We start from the raw sequence: 26,243 nt of genomic DNA, 5'->3' as shown, positions 1-26,243 counted from the left end.
ATATTTCTCTGTGCTGAAATGCTTGTAGGTTGGGGAGATGGTTTGTAGGTTGGGCAATAAGTTTTTTAAGGCAATCCTGACCATGCACTGCTGTTTTTGATGGTTGGATTGGGGCTGAGTTCCAAAGCCAGAGCGATTGTCCTTCTGCAGTTGGCAAAAAGAGCCAACAGGTGGCATCATTTTATCAAGCCTGCCTGAAAACAATGTATCTCCAGGGATGGGTGAGAATGTGGTATGAGTTTTGGGGAGGGAGTCTGTGCGCCCAGATTTGCAACTTGCAGATACCGTCATAAATATTCCAGAAGAGATCTTTGAGGGAGGGAAGCCCAACTGAAAGATTTGCCCATGTAGGCAAAAGGGAGAAAGGTGCTTCTCTTTGCAAAGGGGGTGACAGTATTCAAAAGCCCTGCTCAGGACAGAAGTAGGAGAAGGAAGCTATGTACATGCTGAGCCTTTTGGTTCCTTTAATAAGTAGAAAGGCCACACGGGAAGTTTCATGTCTGGTTGTGGTGCTGTGTTAACCAGGGATGTAAACCTTCACTTATTTCCTGCCATAGGACCTTATCACACTAGACGAATCCTGGGCAAAAATGGGATTTAAAAGTAGGAAAAAACCTGCAAATGCGGGATGTTTTTCAGGCAACATTTTTTACAAAGAGCAACAATGTGAAAATAAAGCGAATGGAAAGTCGACACCTTTTCATTTTGAGAACTTCCTAAAAAGATGTCATTTTTGTCAACTTTCCATTAAATGCATCTGGAAAACATCCCTCATTTGTGGGTTTTTTTTCTACTTTTGAATCCCATTTCTTCTTAGTGGGATAAGGCTTGTAGTGGGGCTGCATCTGCCTCACAGGAAAGCAAAGGCAAACTCCTTCTGAACAAACCTTGCCAAGGAAACCTTGTGATAGATTCACCTTACGGTTGTGCAATCTAGAAAATCTGTATGACTAGCCAAGCATTTTCTTTTCAGGTGTAGTGGTACTGAATTGTAAAAGTTTTGTATGGCTTGGGTTTTGCACCGATCTAAAAAATGCCTCCTCCTACATATTCTGTGACATTAAGAGCTGCAGAGATGTCTTTCTTCCGCTCCCTCGTCTTTGAGATTATATTATGCCTATGAGTTGTTCGGATGAACTGTTTTCATTTCTGCTCCTGTGCTCATGGAGTGGGCTCTTTGGCTCTTTTCATCGGTGTTTAACCTTACTGCCATTCAAGGCGGCTTGTTAAATTGCTCGGTTTTGTTACACCTTCCTGGAGGAGTCTGGTTTAATGCAGTCAGATCGCAGTCTGATTTAATGCAGAGCGTCCTGTTGCTATTCATAGCATTGTTCCACTTGACTGGCTTTGGCTTTTCAATCTACATTGTTGTCATGATACTTTGGAGCAGGGATGGGGGAAATACAGCTGGTGGGGCGACATGTGGCTACCAAGCCAGTTTTGGTGACCTCCAAGGGCGTTCTTGTTGTCATTATGTGCCTTCAAGTCATTTCCAACTTACAGCAACTTTAAGGGGATCCTATTCTGGGGTTTTCTTGGCAAGGTTTGTTCAGAAAAGCTTTGCCAGTGCCTTCCCCTGAGGCTGAGAGTATGTGAATGCTTAAGGTTTCATGGGTTTCATGGCATCAAACCCTGGTCTCCAGAGTCTTAGTCCAAAGCTGAAACCACTACTGTATACCATTCTGGCTCTCACCAAACTAAAGATCCCTGGATTCCATAGCACAGACCCGTGGCAGTTAAAGCGGTGTCAAAGTGCACAATGTAGATGCACCCACTGATCCCCCAAATATTCCCCAACATCCCAAGGGGGTATAAGAGACACCTTTAACACATTCCTACCCCTGGCTGTTTTCAAGCCTAAGAGAATACTCTTGCAAAAAGAAGACCTCTCCTGGACCTAAAGTGGTTAAGAAAACATGCAAAATGTGGTGCAGGAACTCTCAATCAAAGCGTATCTGACAGGTAAAAAGCAGGTGAAAAACAACTTCTGATGAAATTCCTTTTTTGACACTGAAGTCCTTTCTGGTTTTCAGTCTGGCATCCCTAGCTGGGGATGATGGATTTGTAGACCCCAAACTGAGGGCAAATACTAGTCTCAACCTTTTTTGCCACTCTGGGCAGAGTTCATATAAAAGAGATCCAAGCAGATCTCAGGAGATCTTTCTGCAAGCCATCGGTAATGCTTCTTAGGAACTGTTTAGCCAGTTTCCATCAGGGATTTTGATTATTTTCCTGACTTGGCTGAAACGATCTAATCTGTCTGTAACTTTTAACGCTTAAATGTGTCTGAATGGAAGGATGTCCAGGAGTACCTTTGTCAGCCATACAGCAAAGTACAGTAATATCCCAAATCCACAAAACAGAGTTGGGACAACCAAAATGCACAAAATACTTGCATCACGTACAGGCCTATCCAGATTATTTTTATATAGTAAATTTTAAATTATGAATGTTAAATGTGGATTGTTATTATTATTCATATCCATAGGTTCTTTATCCATGGATTCAATCACCCACCCCTTGAAAATATATATATTTTTAAAATAAAAATTGCAAAAGTAAATCTTGATTTTGCTATTTTATATAAGGGACATCTTATTTACCATGTCATTGTATTTAATTGGACTTGAGCATCCATGGATTTTGGTACCCATGGGTGGTCCTGGTAGAGGATACCAAGGGCCTACTGCATTTTGTACTTTTTGTTTGGTCTGTAAAGGTATTGCTGTTTTGTGGATTTTGGATGTTATTATACTTTGAAAGAAAGTGGTCCTTCATATAAAGAGATATCCTTTTGTAGTGGAGATTTCTTACTTAGAATAAAGCCTTTTCCTTTAAAACTACTTCTATGTCTCACACTCCTCTTTTTTGCACCTTTATTTGGTATTGTCCCCTCACCAGAGTTGGAAAGGGAGGAAAGTCTCTGCCGCATCTGAGATGGAAAATGCAAGTTGAATCCCAACAACATCCCACTACGTTGCTAAAAAGGGGGAATTCAAATCAGTGGGTGGTAGTAGCTAAGATAGATGCTCTCTGGAGATCTCATTCGATTCAGCAGAGGCAGGAAGAGAAGACCTCAGAAACATGTAATGTTTGGATGACACAATATAGGATAAGGGTAGGCAGAGCATGTCTCCTGGGCAGACCCCTCTTTTGTGGTCCCTGAAGCCACCAGACGCACAAAGCCCCCACACCCATTTAAAAGAAACTATTGCATTTTTAAGACAATTACTGCACCACAAACCATCAAGAAAGCCATTCCAAATGCATGAAAACATATGAAAATGCCCACACCTCACCAGTATCCTAGAACTGCATTCTACCCCCCCCCCCAGACCTTTATTGTCCTCTGCAGAAGTGTCACTTCCTGGTGCCATTTTGAGAAGGACTGTGCAGAGGCAAATAGTTTAGGGGCTTAATGGGGGTGGAGAGGGCAGCCCCTGGTCCTTATATAGAACTTGGCCCCTGGTCCTTATGTAGTTGTCAACCCCAGATCTAGGAGGTCTTCTTTGGCTCTAACAGCCTCCCTGTTGGAGATATGGCCCATCATCTGCTCCTTCGCCATCATGTTCTCTAAAGATCTGTCTTTCTTTCTTTCTTTCTTTCTTTCTTTCTTTCTTTCTCTCTCTCTCTCCCAGTGGCGTTGGACTGGCCCGGGCCCACTTTGAGAAGCAGCCACCCTCCAACCTCAGGAAGTCCAACTTCTTCCACTTTGTGCTGGCCATGTATGACCGGCATGGGCAGCCAGTGGAGATCGAGAGGACGTCCTTTATCGACTTCGTGGAGAAGGACAGGGTAAGGAGCCACTTGGGTTTGTGCTGTCATCTCTCTTCACTTTCCCCAAGAAAGCTGATGAAACAGGGGAGAATCTGCATTGCACAGTTGGAGCAGTTTGATACTACTTTAGCTGCCTTGGCTCCATCCTGCCGAATCCTGGGATTCATAGTTTGGGGCAGGGATTAGAATTCTTTGCTGCTAGATCACTCCAGTCCATTCATCTGAACAACAGAACTTTAATTCTCTGGGAAAGAGGGTTTTAAATCCCCCCAACTATAAATCCCATGATTCCATGGGAAGGAGTCATATTGATCATACAGGAGAGGTGGGGCTTGTGGGAGATAATGGAGAGCAAGAGGACACAAGTTACCCCATTCTTATGTTGGTTTGGGTAGTTTGGGCTATCTTTTACCCTAAAAATTGGCCAGTTTTCAAACATTTGACAGCTTTAGGGTTTTTTGGAGGGGTGTTTGACCTGCCAACATCATAAGGTATAAAGAGTACGGGTTGTCATTGTTCTTCCACTCTTTTCACTTTTCTTCAGGAGCAGACTGGAGAGAAAACCAACAATGGCATCCACTATCGGTTACAGCTGCTATACAGTAATGGTAAGGATATTTCATGGCAGGTACAGTGGTCCCCAACCTTTGCTCCTCCAGTTGTTTTGGATTTCAGCTCCCATAATTCCTGACTGTTGGCCAAGTTGGCTGGGGTTTCCAGATCTGAAGTCCAAAACAAATGGAGGACCAAAGGTAGGGACCCACTGCAGTAGTAGATTAAATACCTATGTTTAGCCATCGGGAAAATCTCCCATGGCTGTGCTGGAAACACCACACAGAAATCCTGCCCTGCTTCTATGATCGATGGCTGAGTGGTCAAAGACACATGCTCAGGATGGCTGTGGGATTGCAGAGGGATAGAAGGGCTGTGGTCTCCCATAGCTCATGCTTAGTCCCCAGGGAGCCCATCTCCCCAAATCTCTGGTATGACCTCATGAGGAAGTTTTTTGTGTACTTAGGCCTGTTACAGACAGCCAAAATAAAGCTGCTTCGAGTCACAGTGGAGGTATGGTGTTTCAATGATGCATGCATCCTAAGAGTCCAGAAGTCGCACCAAAGCCATGCTCCAGCCCTAAGGACTGGAGCGTGGCTTTGGTGTGGCTTCTGGACTCTTAGGACGCATGCATCAGTGAAACACCATACCTCCACTGTGACTCGAAGCAGCTTTATTTTGGCTGTCTGTAACAGGCCTTAATTTATCCATCAAAGCCATTTCATCCTTCCTTTTGGCTGCACAGTGGAGTCCTCAGTATGGCTAAGAACAGTGAGATACTCAAGTCTTTTAGTCCAAGTCTCAAGTCTCTACCTTCAAGTCTCAGGTCCTTGCAAGATACTTTCAAGTCAAGTCTCAAGTCTGGGACCTAACGTTTAATGCAGGGAGAGGGACAACATTTCTTGAAGAGGGACCGCACACGTATTAGGCAATGGGCTTGATGTGAGGGTTGAGGTCTGCTCAGCAACCTGTCCCTCCTACACATCAGAGGATCCTTCTAAACATTTTCAAAAGCTTTGGAAGGATCCTTCCACCTCAAGCCTATTGCCCAACACATTTGCTGTTGCCTTCCAAGAAATGCACCTCATGTTCGGGGCCGAGTCTTGCCTGCTGCTCAGAGTGAATGGCATCAGCAAGTCAGTCACTAAAAATATACAAGTTGCAAGTCAAGGCAGTGGGTCATTTTTGTCAAGTCCAAGTTCAGCCATTGACATCCAAGTCATATGCCTCGAATCTACATCACAGGCAAATAATATCACAATTAAATCAGTTTGATACCACTTCAATAGCCATGGATCCACCTTATGTGAATTGTTGGGTTTACAGTTTAATGTGATATTCAGAATTTTCTGGCAGAGAACTCTAATGCAGGGGCTCTCAACCTTTTTGACTTCAGCTCTGAGACTCTATCATTGCAGGCCATGTTAACTATTGTTTCTGGAAACTGAAGTCCAAAGCAGCTGGAGTAACAAAGTTGAGAGCCACTGTTCTAGAACTTCACCAAACTACAAATCCCAGCACACTGTAGGATGCAGCCATGGCACATTTAAAATGGTGACAGAGGCCTATAATTATGTCCTGCGAAAGAGACCAAAACCCAGTAGAAATATTCAAGGAGGTTTACTACCACCATTCCCTGGCAGATGTGAAGAGACCACAAGTATTCCCTCATTCTTCAATGGTATAAGAGGCATTCACTTCCCTCTGCCTTTTGGAGATTTGGAAACTAGTTCTGGTGGAAGTACAGGAACTGAAGATCTAGAATGCTCAGCAGATGTTGGGAGTTGTAGTGCAGCACATCTGGACTGTGCCAGGTTGGGAAAGGTTCCTCAAGATCCATGCAGAAATACAGTTCCCAGAATCCATGATGGATGAACGATGAGGGAAACAATGGCAACTAAAGCAGCATAAAACTAGTGTGTGTTCCTAGTGCAGATATGCCAGCAGGTCAACAAATGGGTGACTTATCAGTAGGTCCAACCTCCGTTCTTCACGACCTTTGCTGCATCCTGTGCACAGTCACCATGCTGGCTAGGGCATTCTGGGAGTTGTAGTTCTAAAATGAATAACTTTTCCAAGCTCTTGCTTCATGTTTCCTCTCCTTCTGTTTCTCTGCAGGTCTTCGGACGGAGCAAGACCTCTACGTCCGGCTGATAGACTCAATGTCCAAGCAGGTAACAGTGTCCAGTGCTGGGAGGAGTGGAATGGGGAGTATTTTTGCAGGCTTGGCTAGTCTGGGGAAAGAAAGAAGCATTTTGTTTCCAATCTGTTACGAATTCTCCCACTTAAGTGGCAATGGAAATGGCCACACTACACTTTGCATCTTTCCATTCCAATAAACATCTATAGTTGGGGTCCTCCAAAGCATGCTGGGAATTGTAGGATGCTGAGAAGGTGGTCTCAGTTCCCAGTATCCTCTTGAAGGAAGAAATAAATAAGATGTAATAAAATCCTATGAAATTTCTTGGGTTGTCATAAGTTGACAGGTGAGTTGAAGGCATACACACACACACTAAAGTATTTTAAATCTGGGGAGTAAATATGCCCTGGCTGCATCTGCACTGCAGAAATAATCCAGGTTGACACTGCTTTCATGGCCATGGTTCAATGCTATGGGATCCTGGGAACTGTAGTTTGTTGTGGCACCAGAACACTCTGACAGGGAAGACAAAATGTCTCACAAAACTACAACTCCTAGAATTCCATAGCATTGAACCATGGCAGTTAAAGTGGTGTCAACCTGGATTATTTTTGCAGTGTAGATGCAGCCCTTACATGACTTTAAAGTAGGCATGGGATTGTGCCTAGTTTAAAACAGAGACTGCTGTCAAGAAATCAGAAGAAGACTTGGACTTGGAAGGTTGGCTATGATGGAACCAGACAAGATCCTAAAGTGTCAAGCTAGATCATAGAATAGAACCCTAGAGTTGGAAGAGACCCCAAGGGCCACACAGTCCAACCCATTTCTGCCATGCAGGAACTCTCAGTCAAAGCCCTCCCCGTGACAGATGGCCATGCAGCCTCTGTTTCAAAACCTCCAAAGAAGGAGACTCCACCACTCTCCAAGCCATAGTATATCATGGAATTCTAAAGCTAGGATTGCTCATGTCATTATATTTCCCATTTCTATGTATGGTTGCAAAAGTTGGACAGTGGAAAAAAAAACTAATAGCAAGAAGATGCATTCATTTGAGATGTAATGCTGGAGAAGATCTCTATGGATACTGTGAATTGCTTTAAAAAATCCACAAGAGCTTTCTATGAGAAAGTTACTTCTGAGGATGAGAGCTCCCAACATCTTAGTAGAAAGCTTGGAATAGTTAGTTAGAATTATAGAATCATGGAAGAGACCACAAGGGCCATCCAGTCCAACCCCCCTGCCATGCAGGAACTCACAATCAAAGCATCCATGACAGATGGCCATCCATATGGGATACTGGGACAACTGAGTCTTTTAGTCCCTGCCCCCCCCCCCCAAAAAAAAAGTAAATTTTTCCAACTCTGGTTTGGATCTTTTTTGTGGGTTTTTTGGGCTGTGTGGCCATGTTCTAGAAGAGTTTTCTTCCTGACGTTTCACCAGCATCTGTGGCTGGCATCTTCAGAGGATGTTTGGATTGCTTCTCACCTTGTCCTCTGGAGGGAGTACCCCAAGAGCAACAACTCCTCTCTTACAAATAATAGGAAAATGCTTCATTAAGCTTCAACCTCATTAATCAACACCATTAAACGGGAAGGCGGGTGCCTGTCGGTGGTGTTAATGTGGATGTGGATGACACAGGGGAGGCCTCTTCTCTTTAGCATCTACTTAGCACTTAGTGCCCGGCACTGTTTAGAACACAAGGATATCGCACACCTTCTCCGGGGGCCATACTCAGCGTTGTCTACTTTGTGCAAAAGTATAAAAATCAACAACACACAAATGGACTTGCACCACCAAGGCAACTGAAATCTATGACAAGAAAGGCTAAATTCTGTAGCTCTTACCTATTTACCTTATTTATCTAAATCATTTATATCTCACCCTGTATCTAAAGAGCTCAGGTCGGTGTACAATAAAATCATATTTTTAACCACTTTGAAACCATGTAAACAGTAAAAGTAATTTTTAAAAAGCTAAAAATGTTGTTAAAAAAGGGTTTAAAACTAATTATAATAGGAAAATAAAGAAAATAAAATCATACATCAACCAGCACGTTGTAGTGGTTTGGTTGTTGGATTAGGATACTGCAAGACCAGGGTTCAAATCTCCAAAAGGCCATGGAAACCAACAGGGTGACCTTTCTCAGCCTCAATGGGTGGAAAAGGCAAACTCGCTCTGAACAAATCTTGCCATGAATACCTTATGATAGGGTCGGTTTAGGATTGCCATAAGTTAGAAATGACTTGAAGGCACATAACAACAGCAACTATTTACCCATAAGCAGATTTGTATAAAACTAATCATGCCCCAACAGCTTTACTAACCAGTTGTCTTTTTACTCTGTGCCTGAATGATGGCACCACTGGCACCTACTGGACCTCTAAGTGCCAGTATTGCAGAAGTCAAGAGCCAACATGGTGTAATGGTTTGAGCGTTGGACTATGGCTCTGGAGACCAGGATTCAAATCCCAACTCAGCCATGCAAACCCACTGCGTGACCTTGTGCAAGTCACACTCTCTCAGCCTCAGAAGATAGCAGTGTTAAACCCCCTCTAAAGAAGCTTTCCAAGAAAATCTTGTGATAGGTTTGCCATACAGTAAGTCAGAAATGACTTGAAGGCAAACAACAACATTGTGGAACTCGGGCGAGACAGAGGAGGGTCCCCCAGCAGATCTCAAACCTCAAACTCACATTATGAGAAGGCATGACTCACAATGATGCTAGGAAAGTTGGAGGGAAGCAGAAAGAGAGGAAGACTGCATGCTAGATGGATGGACTCCATTACAGAAGGTTTCAGTTTACAGGACCGAAGCAGAGCAATGGAAGATAGGTGCTCTTGGAGATGTGTCATCCAGAGGGTTGCCATGAGTCTAAGTTGACTTGAGGGCAGTTAATAAAACAACAACAACAATTAAACCAAATAATAACTTCCTTCTTTACTTTGTGGTTAGGAAGAAGCCTCTCCTAGTCCTAAAAGTAGTCTGGCACTGAGTTTATTAATGTTGCACCTCGCCTGAAACCTCTCCTTCTCCTCTGCTTTGTTTTCAGGCAATAATCTACGAAGGGCAAGACAAGAACCCAGAGATGTGCCGTGTGTTGTTGACGCATGAGATCATGTGCAGGTGAGCGCTGCTACTCAGCACATACACACACCCTTTCTTATCTAACCATAAACTGTTACTGGTATTTATTGAGCCTGTTTTGAACATCTCTGAAAGGATACAGAAGAAGATGCCAAAAAGAGCAACCAAGAGGCTGAGTACTCCACTCTGACAATCAGTTTTATGGTGGCTGGGAGTTATGATAGCAGGTGGAGATGCAGATCCCAATGACATCTTCAAGCACCAATTGAGAGCATGGTTAACTATGAGAACCCCTGCTCTTATCTCCAATCATTGATCAGTGATCAGAGATAAGAGTAGACACTCGTCTTGCTAGTAGCTTCAGGGGAGATTTGGATATGGGGGGCTTGCAAGGGAGCTCTGCAGACCAGATGGGGAACCACCATGGACTAACATTTTCCCCATTCCTGCAATAAGGGTCCCTAAATTGAAGTACAATGTGGGAGAATGGAGACAACTTGTGGAAATTGTTTGAAGGAGTAATTTCTTAGAGCATGCACAAGTAACAGATTTTGCTGTGTGTATGTGTCTGTGTCCAGAAGGAAAAATAGGACTTCACATTTAACATTCAGAATCAATGTACCTTTGAATAATGGTTGCCATGATGAATACAGGACTGTTGAGTCCTGGATGATGATGATGATGATGATGATGATGGTGACGATGATGGTGATCAAACCCAGGTTCAGTGAACTTTTGGTCTTCTGTAGCAGCGCAGTAGTCTAGCAGAACAATTTTGTGTTCTCAGCTACCGCATCAAAATACTTCTGTAACTTGCTATTTCTTCCTTGAAAAACACAACACAAAACCTTGACATTGTTGTTCTTATTGTTAAGCCTAAATCTGATTGTTAATTCAATTGTTAGCTTCATCCTGTTGAATCAGTGGAATTTACAAAAGTAAAGGAAGAACCCATCAACTATATTGGTCAACTCTAGTCAGAAATTATAATTGGATTTAAACTGGGGGTGAGAATTTAGAATGCCTAAAAGACCTGACATGTGTTCATGGTTGCCCAGGTGCAATACCGGTTTAGGGAGAAACTGGGCATAAAGTGACCAGAATGGACAGATGCGGAAAGACAGCCTGAACTTCTGCAGGTGGACTATGCTAGTATAATTATGCTGGTGTAGGTAGCAATGGCAGAAGGGAAAACACCCCAGGTGCAGCAGCTGTGAAGGAAGTAAGGCATTGAAGAAATGCCTTGGAGCTGGAAAATGTTATGTGAATTCCCCAACCATTGCTGTGTGATTCTGGAAAAAGAACGACTGCTAATATAGTGGGCCATCGGTGGTTTGAGCGTTGGAATAGGATTCAAGACCAGGGTTTGATTCCCAACTCAGACATAAACCCCCCTGAGTGACCTTGGGCAAGCCTAAGGGGAAGGCAATGGCAAACCACCTCTGAACAAATCTTGCCAAGGAAACTCCATGATAGGGCTGCCTTGGGGTCACTATAAGTCAGAAACAACATGAAGGCACAACGATTCAGGCCACAGAAAATAGTGCCTCTAGTTGGATGGATGGCCCCAAATTCTAATAACTAATAACTCAGTGCACATCCATATTTAGCACATATGCAGTGGTGCCAAATACACAACTGCACCTGCAGCCTTGAGCAGAATTGACATTTTGCATTGGACAAGGATGTCCAACTGCTTCTCTTAGGGAAACGGGGCATAAGTCACCAAAATGATTCAATCCCTGGACAACCACCATTGTGATCATGAGGAGGAAGGCACTGAGTGAGTTGGGAATCATCTCTAATGCATACATGTATGGGGGCTTCAAACTATATGGCTATCCCAAGCTAAAGAAACGGTATCAAACCGATCACACAGTGTTAATGGGCTGCAGTCACTTTTTGGTGTGGTAAACCATCTCACTCATTCTCCATTTTGTATTAGAGACACAGGTCAGCCAAATGAGCCGAAGGTTGGGAGTGTTTCCTTTGCTCTCATCAAGATCCCTGGTGTCCCATTAACGCCTGCCTTGTTTACGACGCTCCTGCGCAGTGTTTGTGCAAATTAGCCCGGCTGCCTTGGAGCCAACTTTCATGGCTAATTGATCTCCAGGAACCTTGCTAACGATCATGGGGGCTTAGGGAATAGATGGCAAGGTTTGGCGAAGAGAGGATGGGGCGGCGTGGAGAGGAAGGCGGCCCGGCTCAGACGCCCTTGGTTTTTGTTTATGTAACCGTGGGTGGAATTGCAACTCGCCCATTGGGAGCGAGGTGAATTTAGAGCTTGCGGTTGTTTATCCAATTACTTATTAATTATATTTAACGCAAGTGGTGCACCTGGGAGAATGATAAAAAGTTGAGATTGGAGAGAGGGCTTGAATATCATGGCACTCAAGTGTACGGTGTCCTAAAATTGAGATGCTGTCATGGGGAAGGAGTAAAGAAGTTTCTCTGTTTCCCTCCTGCATCTGTGATGATCTCACAGTAATCCAAAGAGCCATGTTGAAACCACGGTTCACAGATCTCAGGGCCTGGTCCCTACTTTCCAGCCCTCAGGGTGAGGAAGAGTCATCTCAGGGCAAGAGTAGGTTTGTGCGTGTGTGCGTGCGTGTGTGTGTTCCACATTTATTAACTTGCTGATTTTATTTGAATGGCCAACTGTGCAACTGTGGCGGATGCATCATGCATCATGCTTAATGGCATTGCAAGGGTGTGTGTCCCTTAATCTCAGGTTCAGAGCTTGGAATACCAGGGTCTGAGATATAATCCTAACTGGACCATCCTAACTGAAATTGTGGCATTGTTTTGGGAGCAGGGGGAATCACCATATCCATAAAACCATAAGAGAAGACCTATAGCTGGAGTAGACCAAGGCTTCTCTGGACCAGCTCCTGCCCCTTAATGGCCAACAATTTCTAATTGCCTATGAAAAGCTCACCAACAGGATGGGAAGGCCTAAATCCTATACCTAGCACTGAGTCGACTCACTGAATGAATGGAATTTACCTATATACTGACTCATGATTCAACAGGGCTGTTCTAGTTGGGACTAAGGATAGGATGCAGTTTAAAAGCCACAACTCTCCCAAACGTTTCTAGTCCTGAACATTAGTAATCTGAGCTAGACCATCCCTAAGCAGAGAGGAGTCAGTTTGCTGCTATAATAAACCTCCATAAGGAGAGATGTGCTGGATCAGACTAAAGGCCTGTACATTCCAGCATTGTTTCCTGCAAACAGACTGGAGTGGCAGAAAGTCCCTTTCTCTTTTTTAACGATGTGAGGGTTTTTTTTTGTTCAGCTATGTGTGTTTATTTTAAAAATGTATTTCCATTCTTGGAAGTTTGCAGGAGATGCAGTACACTCCTCCTCTTGCTAGAAGTAGGATGGTTTGGGGTGTTGAGAGAAGACAAGAGTTTGGTATGTGTGTGTGTGTGTGTATGTATGTATGTATATGCGCAGAGAGAAGTTCTGTGGGATTTAGAGTGCAACCCAGGGTGTTTACCCATGAGTGCAAGAATGCTTTTTCTGGACTTGAAAATGTGCTACAACTTGATGAGGAGCAGCTGCTTATGTGAGACTGATTCCTATGAGTTTGTGTCACTGTTTTGAGTTGGCATGGAAGTCATATCTGGGGTGAAGACCTGTTCACACATACAAATTGTCACTTGAGATTTCTGTTTTGGTGTAATGCATGTTTGGAACAGCCTTATGGTGACTATCAAAAAAGATGAGGGGAGGAAACCATGTTGCTTTGTGTGCATGCTTGTGTTTTGAATGTCACTGGAGAGGATGGAATGACTCCATTCAATTTGGGGAGAAAACCCCCCTGAGAATGATGATTTCACCGGTTCAGACCTGAGCCAGCAAGGCCTCATTGAAACAGCTCATTCTTTAACTTTCTGAGTTGTTTCTGTGGAATTTAGGTGTGGGAGGCTTTTCTCCCAATTTCTGACAAACAGGTCCAAACTACAGTTTTAATATCCAGAGTCCCTTGGGGTTTTAAAGTATTTTGAGGCAATTCTTGTGCAGCCTGGACAGAATATTTATTTTAATTTGTTGTTGCTCTAACAACAGGGGTGGGAATAGTGTAGTTCTCCAGATGTTGTTGGACAGCATGTCCCAGCATGTCCTATCCAACTAAGTCAGTGGTAAAGAATGCTGGGAACTACAGTCCCAGAACATCTGGAGATCAACATGATTCCCAGCCCAGTTCTAATCTATAGCAGAGATAGGGCCATGAGTATTGTATTAGTTTCTTGTTCTTTCCTTTATACCATAAATTGAACCCTTAAATCTATAATATCCATTTGTGATGGTACTATTAGCAGTAAAGTTGGTCTCAATTTCAGGAAGATTATGTCCTGGTTTGAAGAGAAAAATTAAAATAAAACCAAAATGGCCCAAATAATAATAATAATAATAATAATAATAAATATTTATTTATATCCTGCCTCTTCCGTTTTGAGGATAGAGGCAGGTAATAGCAAAGTTTATATTATATATAACAATAAAAACAGCAAGCCCCACAAGACCCCGGCCCAACCCTCCCTCCGAAGTGTAAAATTAAACAATAAAACTTGGCTAAAAATACATAACAATATGACAAAATTAATAAACAAACCACAAGTAAGAAAAATAATATAAGGAGGGGGATTCAGTTGGTTCTGGACATTATCAATCGGGGAAGGCCTGCCGGAAGAGAAAGGTTTTTGTCACCTTTTTGAAAGCCTCGAGTGAAGATAATTGGCAAATCTCTTCCGGAGGTCATTCCAAGTTTTTGGAGCGGAGGCAGAGAAGGACCTCCAAGGAATTTCACTGCCAGTCTAGTCTTTCTAGATTGTAAGAGGTTTTTCCCGGAGGATGGGAGTGTGCGGAAGGATTGTATGGGAGGAGGCGTTCCTTCAAGTAGACTGGACCCAGGCCATGTAGGGCTTTATAGGTGATAACCAACACCTAGTACTATGTCTGGAAGCTAATAGGCAGCCAATGTAGTGGTTTTAAAATAGGTGTAATATGGTCGAACCTGGATTTTCCGGCAACCAGTCTGGCTGCCATGTTTTGTATCAGTTGGAGCTTCCGAACGTGGCACAAAGGTTGCCCCATGTAGAGCGCATTGCAGAAATCAAGGTGAGAGGTGGCTTCTTTTTAAAATGGTGAAGTGGCTCTTGGGAATTTATTCCATGATGGTTATGATAAGGATGTTAGATCAGTCTTGGCAATGTTTCTACACTACCCTTTCTGTCTGTGTACAACACAGCTGGAGCAGAGATTGGAAACATTATTGGAAACATCTCCCATTATGGCTTCCCAGTTTCTTCTTCTTTCCCCAACCACATCTCACTAGAAGCCAAGATGACTAAGATGAGGCTGTCATACTTTGGACATATCATGAGGCGACATGACTCATAATGTTTGGTAAAATGGAAGGCAGGAAGAGAGAGAGAGAGAGAGAGAGAGAGAGAGAGAGAGATGGCATTAGAGATGGATTGGCTCAGTCAAGGAAGCCATGGCTGGTCTGAGTTTGCCCTCCCCAAGAATCTTAACTTGGGCTGGTTTGTGAAGGGAGAGGTCATCAATAAGAAAGCCTGGACCTAATCTGGCTTCTGACCCGGTAACTTTATAGATGGAGGTGCCATGTACTTAGAATAATAGTTGGAAGAGACCCCCAGGGCCATCCAGTACAACTTTATTCTGCCATGCAGGAAAACACAAGCAGAGCACTCCCTGTGACAGATGGCTGTCCTGCTTCTGTTTAAAAACCTCCAAAGAAGGAGACTCCATCACTCTCCAAGGGAACTGGTCCCTCTATCAAACTTCTTACCACCAGGAATTTCTTCCTAATGTTGAGGTAGAATCTCCTTCCTGTAATTTGCATCCATTGCTCTGTGTCCTGGTCTTTGGAGCAGCAGAAAACAAGCTAGCTCCTTCCTCAATCTGACATCCCTTCAAATGTTTAAACAGGGCTATCATGTCACCTCTTAACCTTCTCTTCTCCAGGCTAAACATACCCAGCTCCCTAAGCCGCTCTTCATTGGGCACAGTTTCCAGACTTTTCACCATTTTCATAGAATCATACATTTGGAAGAGACCTCAAGGGGCATCCAGTTCAACCCCATTTGCCATCCAGGGAGACACAATCCAAGCCCTCCCTGTGACAAATGGCCATCCAGCCTCTGTTTGAAAATCTCCAAAGATGGAGACTCCACTACACTCTGAGGAAGTGTCTTCCACTGTCGAACAGCCCTTATTGTCAATATGTTCCTCCTAATGTTTAGGTGGAATCTCTTTTCCAGTAGCTTGCATCCATTGCTCCACATCTTTGGAGCAGCAGAAAAGAAGCTTGTTCCAACCTCAACATGACATCCCTTCAAATACTTAAACGTGGCTATCATGTTGCTTATTTCTGTCCATTCTGTTTAGACAGGAGTGGACAGATACATAGGGGCCACAATCCCATGCCCCCCCTCCCCAGTTGACACAAGCTGCACCTACTGGAAGATGCATCAAAATACCTTCTCTTTTTGCTCTTCTTTGTGCCCTGAATGTAGGCTTGCCATATCCCGCCTGGGGGCGGGACTTTCCCAGTTTGGGGCGGGGCCACACGGTCCCACCCCAGTTTGGCCCCTCCCCTGGGACCTCCCCCCCCCAGCAAGGCCCTGGAGGCAGCTCCATCCCTCCCTCCCCATGGCTGTGTGCCACCCTCCCCGCCCCCCTGCCTGACTTAAGCCTAGAGAGCAGGTCTTCAAGACATCTGCCACTCAGAGCTATTGCCAGCCCACTTGGTATATATACCCTGCAAGAGGCATTACTTTCAGGTTACAGTGAGCAAAGAAAAAAAGGCCATCAATGGTTCCTGTTTCCCTGGGAGTCTAAATGCCTCCTCATCTTTTAAATGTCTACCGCTCAGTATTGTTGTAATTCTTTATCACAGGGTCGTTTTTGAGGCCCTAAACACCTTTCCTTGTAATATGCAAATTTATCCCGAAGTTGACCAATGGGAAAGAAGCAATCAGCCCCCCTCCCCTTGGGTTGGTTTTCAAGGGCTTGGAAGGAAGAGATTTTGCCTTGCAAGTTGCTGGTAAATAATAGAAGGCTTTGGGGTAGCAAAGGCTGCAGAAATAGTTTGACCCCCCCCTTTAAACATCCATGGCTCAGTGCTATGGGATTCTGGGAATTGTAGTTTCTTGTGGCACCAGAGCTCTTTTGACAAAAGGAGACTGAATGGAGGCGTTGCCTGGCTGGGGGCAGAGCCTCTTGCCAGCAGTGAGAAGGCTGCGATGATGAGGAAAAGCAGGGGCTCCTCTGGTGGTCCTGGCCACTTCCCTTGGCTCCCTCCTCCTCCTCCTCCTCCTCCTCCTCCTCCTCTCAGAGCTCATTCACACTCCCTGGCTTTTCTCTCCCCCCCCCCCTGCACTTTGAGACCCCTTTAACTGCCAAAGCTCAATGCTCTGGAATTCGGGGGTCTGTGAGGCATTTGGCCTTCTCTGTCAGAGAGCTCTGGTGCCACAATAAACTACAATTCCCAGGATTCCATAGCACTGAGCCCTGGCAGTCCAAGCAGTGTGTTTTGGACACAGAGATCCTCCAAATGAATCCAGTCCCTAGCTTTTATATCTCTCACACACACTGCAGGAATAATAATAACCCACTTTGAGACTGCTTTAACTCAGTGCTAGGGAATCCTGGGAATGCGAGTGTTTGGGAGACATTGAGACTTCTCTGTCAGTCATGGCTCTGAGGCCACAATAGACTACAATTCCCAGGATTCCCCAGCACTGAGCAGTCTCAAACTGGACCATTTCCTCAGTGTGGTTTTGGAGTGGTTTTTGCCCGAAAATTGCATTGGAAAAAATTAAAATTTGGGGGAAGGAGGTGAGGAATTGGTGGGGCTGGGTGGGGGCTTTGGGTTACTTTTTTCCAAGGAGTACTAAAGGCACCAGATCCCATCTGATCTTGGAAGCTAAGCAGGGTTGGGCTTGTTTAGTACTTTAATGGGAGACTGTCAACGAATACCAGGTGCTGCAGAGTATATTGCCGAGAAGGGAACAAGCAAAACCGCCTCTGAGTATTCCTTGAATAAGAAAACCTTATAAAATTCATGGGATCTCCATAAGTCAACAGGCGACTTGAAGGATCCAGTGATCATGAGATCTTTGAATGCCGCCGTGGCACTTTTTAAAGATTGTGGAAGGGTTGCTTTGCTCTTGACAGAAACACATGGAAAGCTACTTAGTTATCAGCAACTACTCACCTTTTTCTTGTAAAGAGAGTGTTAACCGAGTTACATTTCCAAAGCAGAAGTAAGGTTATTTTATTCCTGCTAAGAGTAACATTGCGAATGGGCATTTCTCAAGGTATTGTTGACAGGAGCTGTTCAAGTTTTACGCTGTCCTTTTGTAAATCCTGCAAGATTTTTTTCCTCTCCAGAAAGTAACAGAAGGGGAATGTACAACACAAAACAAACCGATGGTTTGATGTGCTTTAAAACTGTTCCAAATAAATGCTTTTTTTAAACAAAAAGGATAACATGTCATTTTAGGTTCTTTTACAGCAATGATTGTTTTTAAACTGTACTTTGTTTCCATCTGTGGTGTGAACCAAATTTTTGGTGAGAACATATTGCGAGAAAAACAGGATATCTAATAAACAAACATAAGAAACAAGTTACTTTTCTCCAACATTGCAGTGAAAACTGATTATTTCCCAAAAGCTAAAATGACTTGTAATTCCCTATTAATCCTGATTCCAGGGCTGGGTTGGGGTTACAGCAGCATCTTAGGGGGCTTGAGATTTGTGTTCCTTTCTGATTTCCCTCTTTTTGTCCCTTTGGTCCTTCCAGCCGTTGCTGTGATAAGAAAAGCTGCGGGAACCGCAACGAGACGCCTTCCGACCCTGTTATCATCGACAGGTAAGGGGTCACCAAAATGCCATGGAATTCTCATGAAAGAAATGGCTTCATTTATTGACCTCCTGGAATATTTAGGACTCAAAATGAAGTCTGAATGGCTATTTAAACATTTGGGCCACATCTTGAAAGTAGCGCAAAGACCTTGAAGCTGACTGGGAGACTGTAATGTACAGGCTAACTCCACCCCAGGAACACAGGAACTCCTTCTTTCTCCCCATCGCCCTGCTCCCAAGATCTAGCTGTCCCACAAGAATAGCCTTAGTCATTTACAGGTCATACAGCCTCCCCACACTTCTGCTCCTTATCGCAGGCTACTATTGAGACACAACATTTTCAAATACTCAAACAGGGCTACCATATCGCCCCTTAACCTTCTTAATTCACATGCCCAAACACAGCAATTAAGCATAGCTGGACCATGACAAAGACAAGTAAATGGATCCTAGAACAAATTAGTGTATCTCTAGATACCAAAGTCAGGATCATCCATGACATAATATTCCTCACTTGTGTGTACAGTTATGAAAGCTGAACAGTGAAGAAATCTGACAGGAGAAAGATCAACTTATTTGAAATATGGTGTTGGAGGAGAATTTTTACAGTTATCATGCACTGCCAAAAAGACAAATAAAGGGTTTTAGAGTGTAAATCAAGCTTGAGTTCTCACTAGAAGCCAAAATGACTAAACCAGGGCTGTCATACTGAGACAACATGACTCACAGAAATGATGATATTGGTATTTAATGTTGAAGACAATAAGAAAAGAGGAAGATCACATTGCAGATGGTTCGACTCAATCAAAGAAGCCCTGGCCCTGAGTTTGCAAGACCTGAGCAAGCCTGTTAAAAGCAGGGTTTCTTGGAAGTATCTCATTCATAATGTCTCTATATTGTCAAATCTGACTTAATGCCACAACAACGACAAAACCAAATCAAACCAGAGTTCTTACTAGAAACCAAAATGAGTGAACAGAGGTTATTGTCCTTTGGATGTACTCTGGACATATTCCAGTGACTCACTGGAAACGAATAATGCTAGGAAAAGTGGAAAGTAGCAGGAAAACATTACAGATAAATTGACTGAGTAAAAAAAAAAAGCCACAGCTGAGCTGGAGTGTTAATAACAGGAGCCCTTGGAATTGTCTGATTCATAGGGTTGCCATAAGTCGATGCTGACTTGATGGCAAATTACAAGACAGAGCTAACCCATTCAATCGTTTGTTGAATACAGAGACAAAGCATAGATAAATCCTATTGTTTTAATAGCCCAACGTTGACTTGATGGTGCATAGCACATTTGCATCATGGGCTGTAACCTTCAGGTCTGGTGCCTTCCAGTGATACCTCTTTTGCCAGAGAAATGGTTTGCATCTACTATAGGCAAACATTATTCGCTTTCAGAGGATGTCAGGGATTTCTGGGCTATTTCTGGTCCACACACACTAGAAGAAATGTGTCTACCCATCCCTTGTATCAACACAGCAGACCCCTCCCTTGGCTCACAGAGAAAGCGTTTGTGTGACATTACCCCTCTTCTTTCGCGCGTGTGTAAAAGTCACTTTCTCCATCAGTTGGACAATGGGCCAGTGGGAAGAGAAAGGACCTCCCTTTTTGGCACATCCTGGTGGCGGTCAGGATGCTGTGATAACACACTGACATTTCCCTGGCTTTTGTCCACCGTGATAGTATCGGCGCAACTGCCACAGGGGCCCAGTATCTTGGGAAAGTCTGCCTGTCACTCACCCCAGCCGAGAGGCAGCCGGTGGCTGATGGAAAAGAATGGGGATTGACAAGCCAGTGGGGAGATTAGGAGGAGAAGAATCAAACCTATTAAGGTCTGTCTGGCCAGTGACCATTGTATGTACTGATATTTCAGCTTCTCCTTCAGATGGGTCTCAGACACACATCTTTACACACACACACCCTTTCTATCCTGGGCAGGATGAAAACATGGGCAAACAATGGATTTAAAGTCCAGGAAATTCAGTTTAGGTAAGGTGGAGGGCAGGAGAAAAAGAGGAAGGCAACAAAAGTTAGATGGATAGACTCAATTAGGGAGGTCAAGGGTCTGAATGTACAGGACCTAACCAGAGCAGTGAAGAACAGGAGGTCTTGGAGATGTTTCATTCAGAGGGTCACCATGCATCGGGATTGACTTGAGGGCAGTTAACAACAACAGCAAAAGATCATCTTCCACAACTGTGACTCTGGTTTGGAACCAAGCAGGAGGATATGTCAAATGGATTCCTTAACTCAAAACAAGCCTGTTCACACATACAGTGGTGGCCTGTTGCTCCCATGTCATTGGGATGGTGAATCCACTGTGGGTTTTAGTACAAACAAGGAGCTATCCAAGATGCTGAGCATATTTTGAGGGTAGAGATCAGTGCTCTGGAAGTGCTGAACACATGTCTGTATCAAACTGCTCACAGCTTGAGAATACTTCCTCATGGGTGCTCGCTAAATGGTGGTGGTGAAGGCAATGATGAGGATGATTTACTGGGACTCATTGTGCCCAGTTGCAGCAGTGTCTCTGAGGTTTGTTGTTGTTAGCTGCCTTCAAGTTGATCTCAATTCATGGCAACCCTGTGAATGAGACATCTCCAAGCGCCCCCATCCTCTACCTCCCTGCTCAGGTCTTGCAAACTCACACCCGTGACCTTCTTAATAGAGTCCATCCATCTGTCATGCGGTCTTCCTCTCTTTCTACTACCTCTACTTTTCCCAGCATTATTGTCTTTCTTAATGAGTTGTACCTTCTCATTATGTGGCCCAAGTATGACAGCTTCAGTTTAGCCATTTTAGCTTCCAGGGAGAGTTTTGGCTTAATCTGTTCCAGGACCCATTTGTGCGCCTTTTTGGCCATCTGCGGTGTCCTCAGCACTTTTCTCCAGCACCACATCTCCAATGAATTGATTTTCTTCCTATCTGCTTTCTTCACTATCCAGCTCTTGCATCTGCATAGGGTGACAGGGAATACAGTGCACCCACATTATAAGCGGCTTTGAGCATATGTGCTCAAGCTGTGAGGGAGTGTGCAGGGTGCAAGGGGTGGCACACAAGCCCCATTCACTTGAATAGTCTCGAGCATAGGCAGAATTCGCCTTATTTGGGGGGGTCCAGAACGGATCCCCCACATAAGCGAGGTTCCACTGTACAAGAGTTTGGACGATTCTAACTTTAGTGTTCAGCTGTATATCTTTACACTTTAGGATTTTGTCTAGTTCTTTCATAGCTGCCCACTCCCTGAATTTACTTCAGTGCTTAAATGTAAACAATGCAATAAAGTTTGAGCTGGGAAAAACTGGAATCCTTCTCTGGCCATTCCTACAGTAGCCATGGTTGCCTGCATACAACAGGAAGGTAAACAACAGCTGCACCCAGAATCCCCTACTGAGTGTACGTGAACAGCAAAACAGAGAGAAAAGGGGAAGCATCGTTCTGCATTTGGTGCTATTATAGAATGCTAGAGCTGGAAGAGATCCCCAGGGTTGTCCACTCCAAATCCACTTTGCCATGCAGGAATACACATTCAAAGCACTTTCAGTGACAGATGGCCACCCAGCCTCTGTTTAAAAACTTCCAAAGAAGGAGACTCCCAACACTCTCCTAGGGAGTGTGTTGGACAGCCCTTACTGTCAGGATGTTCCTCCTAATGTTGAGGTGGAATCTCTTTTCCTGTAACTTGCATCCATTGTTCCTGGTCCTAGTCTCTGGAGTAGCAGAAAGCAAGCATCCTCCATTCTCAACATGACAGGGCTATCATGTCCCTTAACTTTCTCTTCTCCAGGCTAAGCATACCCAGTTCCCTAAGTCCCTACTCCTAGGGCTTTATGGCTTCCAGGCCTTTCATCATTTTGGTTGCCCTCCTCTGGACATGCTCCAGATTGTCCACATCCCTTTTGACTTGTGGTGTCCAGAATGGGGACACAGTTTTCTGTGTGAAGTCTGACAAAAGGAAAATAGAATGGCACTATTATTTCCTTCAATTTAAACACTATATTCCTAACGAGAAAGCCTAGAATTATAGAGACAGATGTGCAGTCACATGAAGAGATGTGCGTCCATTTGTGCATGACATTTGGTTGTGTATTCAGTGGCACAACATTGCCATCCAACCCAATGGTTGTATACCACAATTACTACATAACTCCAGATATGTTCCACTGTGTAATCTGGATGTGGGATCTCACTTTTTCTCTTTCTCATCTCTGGATTCATCTGCTCTCCCCACTCTCTCCACAAAACTTTCATCCTGGAGAGAAGTGACCAGTGGGGTCCCACGGGGCTCTGTCCTGGGCCCAGTGCTATTCAACATCTTTATCAACGACTTGGATGACAGAATTGGGAGCATACTTATCAAATTTGCAGATGACACCAAATTAGGAGGAATAGCTAATACTCCTGAGGACAGGATCAAAATTCAAAATGACCTGAATAGACTAGAAAGCTGGGCCAAAGCTAACAAAATGAAATTCAACACGGAGAAATTTAAGGTATTACACTTAGGGTGGAAAAATAAAATGCACAGATATAGGATGGGCGACACCTGGCTGAATGAAATTACATGTGAAAGGGATCTGGGAGTCTAAATAGACCACAAATTGAACATGAGTCAAGAGTGCAACGCGGCAGCTAACAAGGCCAATGCGATTTTAGGCCGCATCAGTAAAAGTATAGTATCTAGATCAAGGGAAGTAATAGTGCCACTCCATTCTGCCCCACCTGGAATATTGCATCCAGTTCTGGGCACCACAATTTAAAAAGGATGTTGAAAAACTGGAATGTGTCCAAAGGAGAGTGACTAAAATGGTGAAAAGCCTGGAAACCATGCCCTATGAGGAACGACTTAAGGAGCTGGGGATGTTTAGCCTGGCGAAGAGAAGGTTAAGAGGTGATATGATAGCCCTGTTTAAATACTTGAAGGGGTGTCATATTGAGGAGGGAACAAGCTTGTTTTCTGCTGCTCCAGAGAACAGGATCCAGAACAATGGATGCAAGCTACAGGAAAGGAGATTCCACCTCAACATAAGGAGGAACTTCCTGACAGTGAGGGCTGTTCGACAGTGGAACGCACTCCTTCCTTGGAGATTTTGGTGGAGTCTCCTTCTTTGAAGGTCTTTAAACAGAGGCTGGATGGCCATCTGTCAATGGGGATGCTTTGATTGAGAGTTCCTGCATAGCAGAATGGGGTTGGACTGGATGGCCTTTGTGGTCTCTTCCAACTCTATGATTCTATGATCTAAGCATTCCTTCAGTTTCAGAGGAAGTTGCTTATACTGGGGTTGGGGTCTTTCTCCTGCTCTCCACCTCTCTACTGTCATCCTTTCTCCACTTTGTCCATCTCCCTCTTTTTCTCTCTCTCATCCCCTCGTTCTTGTGTGACGCCCAGCCCCTCTGGTTTAGAGAGCCCGATAAGTGCCCTATCAACATGTTAATCAAATTACTTAGGAGCTAAAATTGACGCTTTTCATTAATTATACAAGATTATTCTAATTGCAAATTCAAATTTATGCGCTCAGAACAGAAGGTGTTCGGCAGCGTAGCTGGAAATTTGCATATTAAATGGGGAGAGTTGTGCATTATGGATGCTAATGTATGCACATTGTCTTTATTTTTAACTCCCTGGGCCTGCGCATGCCGCCGCCGCTGCTTAAGGAGGTGAAGGAGTCCGACGCCTGTTTATTATTATTTCTTTCTCTTGTCTCTTACTCAAAGTTGGTGGCCCCAGAGGAGAGGACAGTGGCCATGGCAGAGTTGGGGGGCCAAAAGGGAGGGGTTGTTGACTCGCTGTCAATCTTGCAATGGGGAGGGGTAACTTTCCCCTTCCCTCTCCCCCCCTTCACTCATCCTCCCTCTCCCTCTGAGATATATATATCTACCTATTTTTCCTCCTCCTCCCTTCTGCATTCCTTCCTTTCCTTGATTACCACCTGCAAGGAGAGCAGGAACTCCAGCCAACCAGGGTTTTTAAGTCAGCATCTCTTGTTCCTTGAGATTGTTTCACTCTTGTGATTAACCTCCAAAGGTTCTTTCTTTCTCTCTTTTATAAAATAATAAATGGAAAAACAAGGAATGTGGTGCGGAGGTCCTTTTTCCTCGTCCTTGTGGTCCTCTGGTTTGGTCCCAATAGTTTCTTTAGTTTTGAAAGGACATGAGGGCGTCTGGTGGGACATTCACATGCGCTTGCTGTGATCCTGCAAATAGTGGGACTCTGCGGTAATCGTGCTGAAACTTTGGAACTCCCTTCTGCAAGAGGCTAGTTTAGGCTCCTCTTTGCTTTCTATTTTCCGACAGGCAACATTTTTTCTTTTCCAGCAGCCTTTTAAGTGTGGTGCCGTGGTTTGAGCATTGGATTGTGACTTTGGAGGCCAGAGTTTGAGTCCTTGCTTGGCCATGGAAATCCACTGGATGACCTTGGACAAGTCACAGACTCTCGACCCCAGAAAATTCCATCATAGGTTCACCTTAGGCTCACCAGAAGTCAGAAATTACATGAAGGCACCCAACAACAACAAGGCTTTTAATGTGCAATTACACCCAGGAAGACTTCTTATTGCAATATTTATTGTGGTATGTTTTTAAGAGTTTTACATTTTTAATATCGTATCTCTGGCCCGGTCCAGACAGATGCGAAAGGACACCCTCGTCACGTGCGAGGGGCGGTGCTTCTAGATGCCCCTCGCCCCTCACACGTAATGAGGGCGTCAAAATGGTGGCGACCTGTACAAATGGGCGCCACCATCATTACGTGCCGGACACATAATGTCACGGTGCCATTCTGATGTCGCGAGTGCACCATTGGCGCACTGCGATGTCATAATGGCATCGCAAGAAGAACCTGCTTTTTGTGGGTTCTTTTTGGTCCACGGGGAAGTCCCATGGTCTGGAGGCTGCGCCTTCCTCACGGACCAACACTGGGCCTGTTTTGAATGGCCTGTTATAAGGAGTTTACATTTTTGACATACCAATGCCGTGTTTTTATTGTGTTTTAAAAATTATACTGTCTTATTGCCATTTCTGACTTATCACAGGATTTTCTTGGCAAGATTTGTTCAGAAGGGGGGTTTGCCTTTGCCCTTCTCTGAGGCTGAGAGAGCGTGACTTGCCCAAGGTAACTTAGTGGGTCCCCCTGAACAAGTGGAGATTTGAACCCTGGTCATCATAGTCCACACTCAAGCCATTGCACCATGCTGACTCTTACTTACATCCCACTGTTTTCGCAGATCAAAGCAGTGTATAACAGGTTTTTTAAAAACAACAACAAACAAACCCATATTTATAAATTCACAAAATTCAAAAGTTTAAAAGTCTAGACTTTCAAAAATAAAATAAAAGCAGTTAAAACAATGTTTGATCCAAGATATGGGAAACCCTTAACTATTCCAATTTCCTCATAGTCTAGGTTGAATTTATATAAATCCTCCATGGTCATTACTTTTTGTTTTCTTTTATGTTCAGCATTAAGCCTGCCTTTCCACTTTCTTCCCTGACCTTCTAAGTAACTGTTCTAAGTTATGATGTTTTCCGCCATTAGTATGGTGTCTTCTGTTTAGATTGTTGGTGTTTCTTCCTCCTGTCTTTACTCCTCCTTCTTCTGAGTCAAAACCTGATCTTTGTATGTATGTTATTTTCTGCAAAGAAGTTGAACAAATAGGGTGATAATGTGCAGCCTTGTCTGACCCCTTTGCCAATTGGGATCTATTCTGTTTCTCCATATTCTGTTCTAATAGTTGCTTCTTGTCCTACGCACACATTTCTCATCAGGACCATCAGATGTAT

The 26,243-nt window shown here is 44.1% G+C and overlaps 1 protein-coding gene across 3 annotated transcripts in view; it reads left to right on the top strand.

The window, feature by feature from the left end:
* The window catches only part of LOC149313290 (transcription factor COE1-like), a 113,565-nt gene that overhangs the window by 38,596 nt on the left and 48,726 nt on the right, over positions 1-26,243 (top strand). For all 3 annotated transcript variants that reach the window (XM_089526420.1, XM_089526419.1, XM_089526421.1), the window contains 5 exons: positions 3,639-3,795; positions 4,322-4,385; positions 6,448-6,503; positions 9,519-9,592; positions 18,394-18,462. In XM_089526420.1, the coding sequence (XP_089382546.1) occupies positions 3,639-3,795; positions 4,322-4,385; positions 6,448-6,503; positions 9,519-9,592; positions 18,394-18,462 (420 nt within the window). The remainder of the gene's footprint in view (positions 1-3,638; positions 3,796-4,321; positions 4,386-6,447; positions 6,504-9,518; positions 9,593-18,393; positions 18,463-26,243) is intronic.

The sequence above is a fragment of the Sceloporus occidentalis genome, unplaced genomic scaffold (genome assembly GCF_023333645.1).
Source record: "Sceloporus occidentalis isolate IW3139 unplaced genomic scaffold, rSceOcc1.0.p SCAF_5, whole genome shotgun sequence".
In the NCBI taxonomy this organism is placed as follows: domain Eukaryota; kingdom Metazoa; phylum Chordata; class Lepidosauria; order Squamata; family Phrynosomatidae; genus Sceloporus; species Sceloporus occidentalis.
Note: the sequence above shows the minus strand (reverse complement) of the source record. Positions and strands in the feature narration are given on the sequence as shown.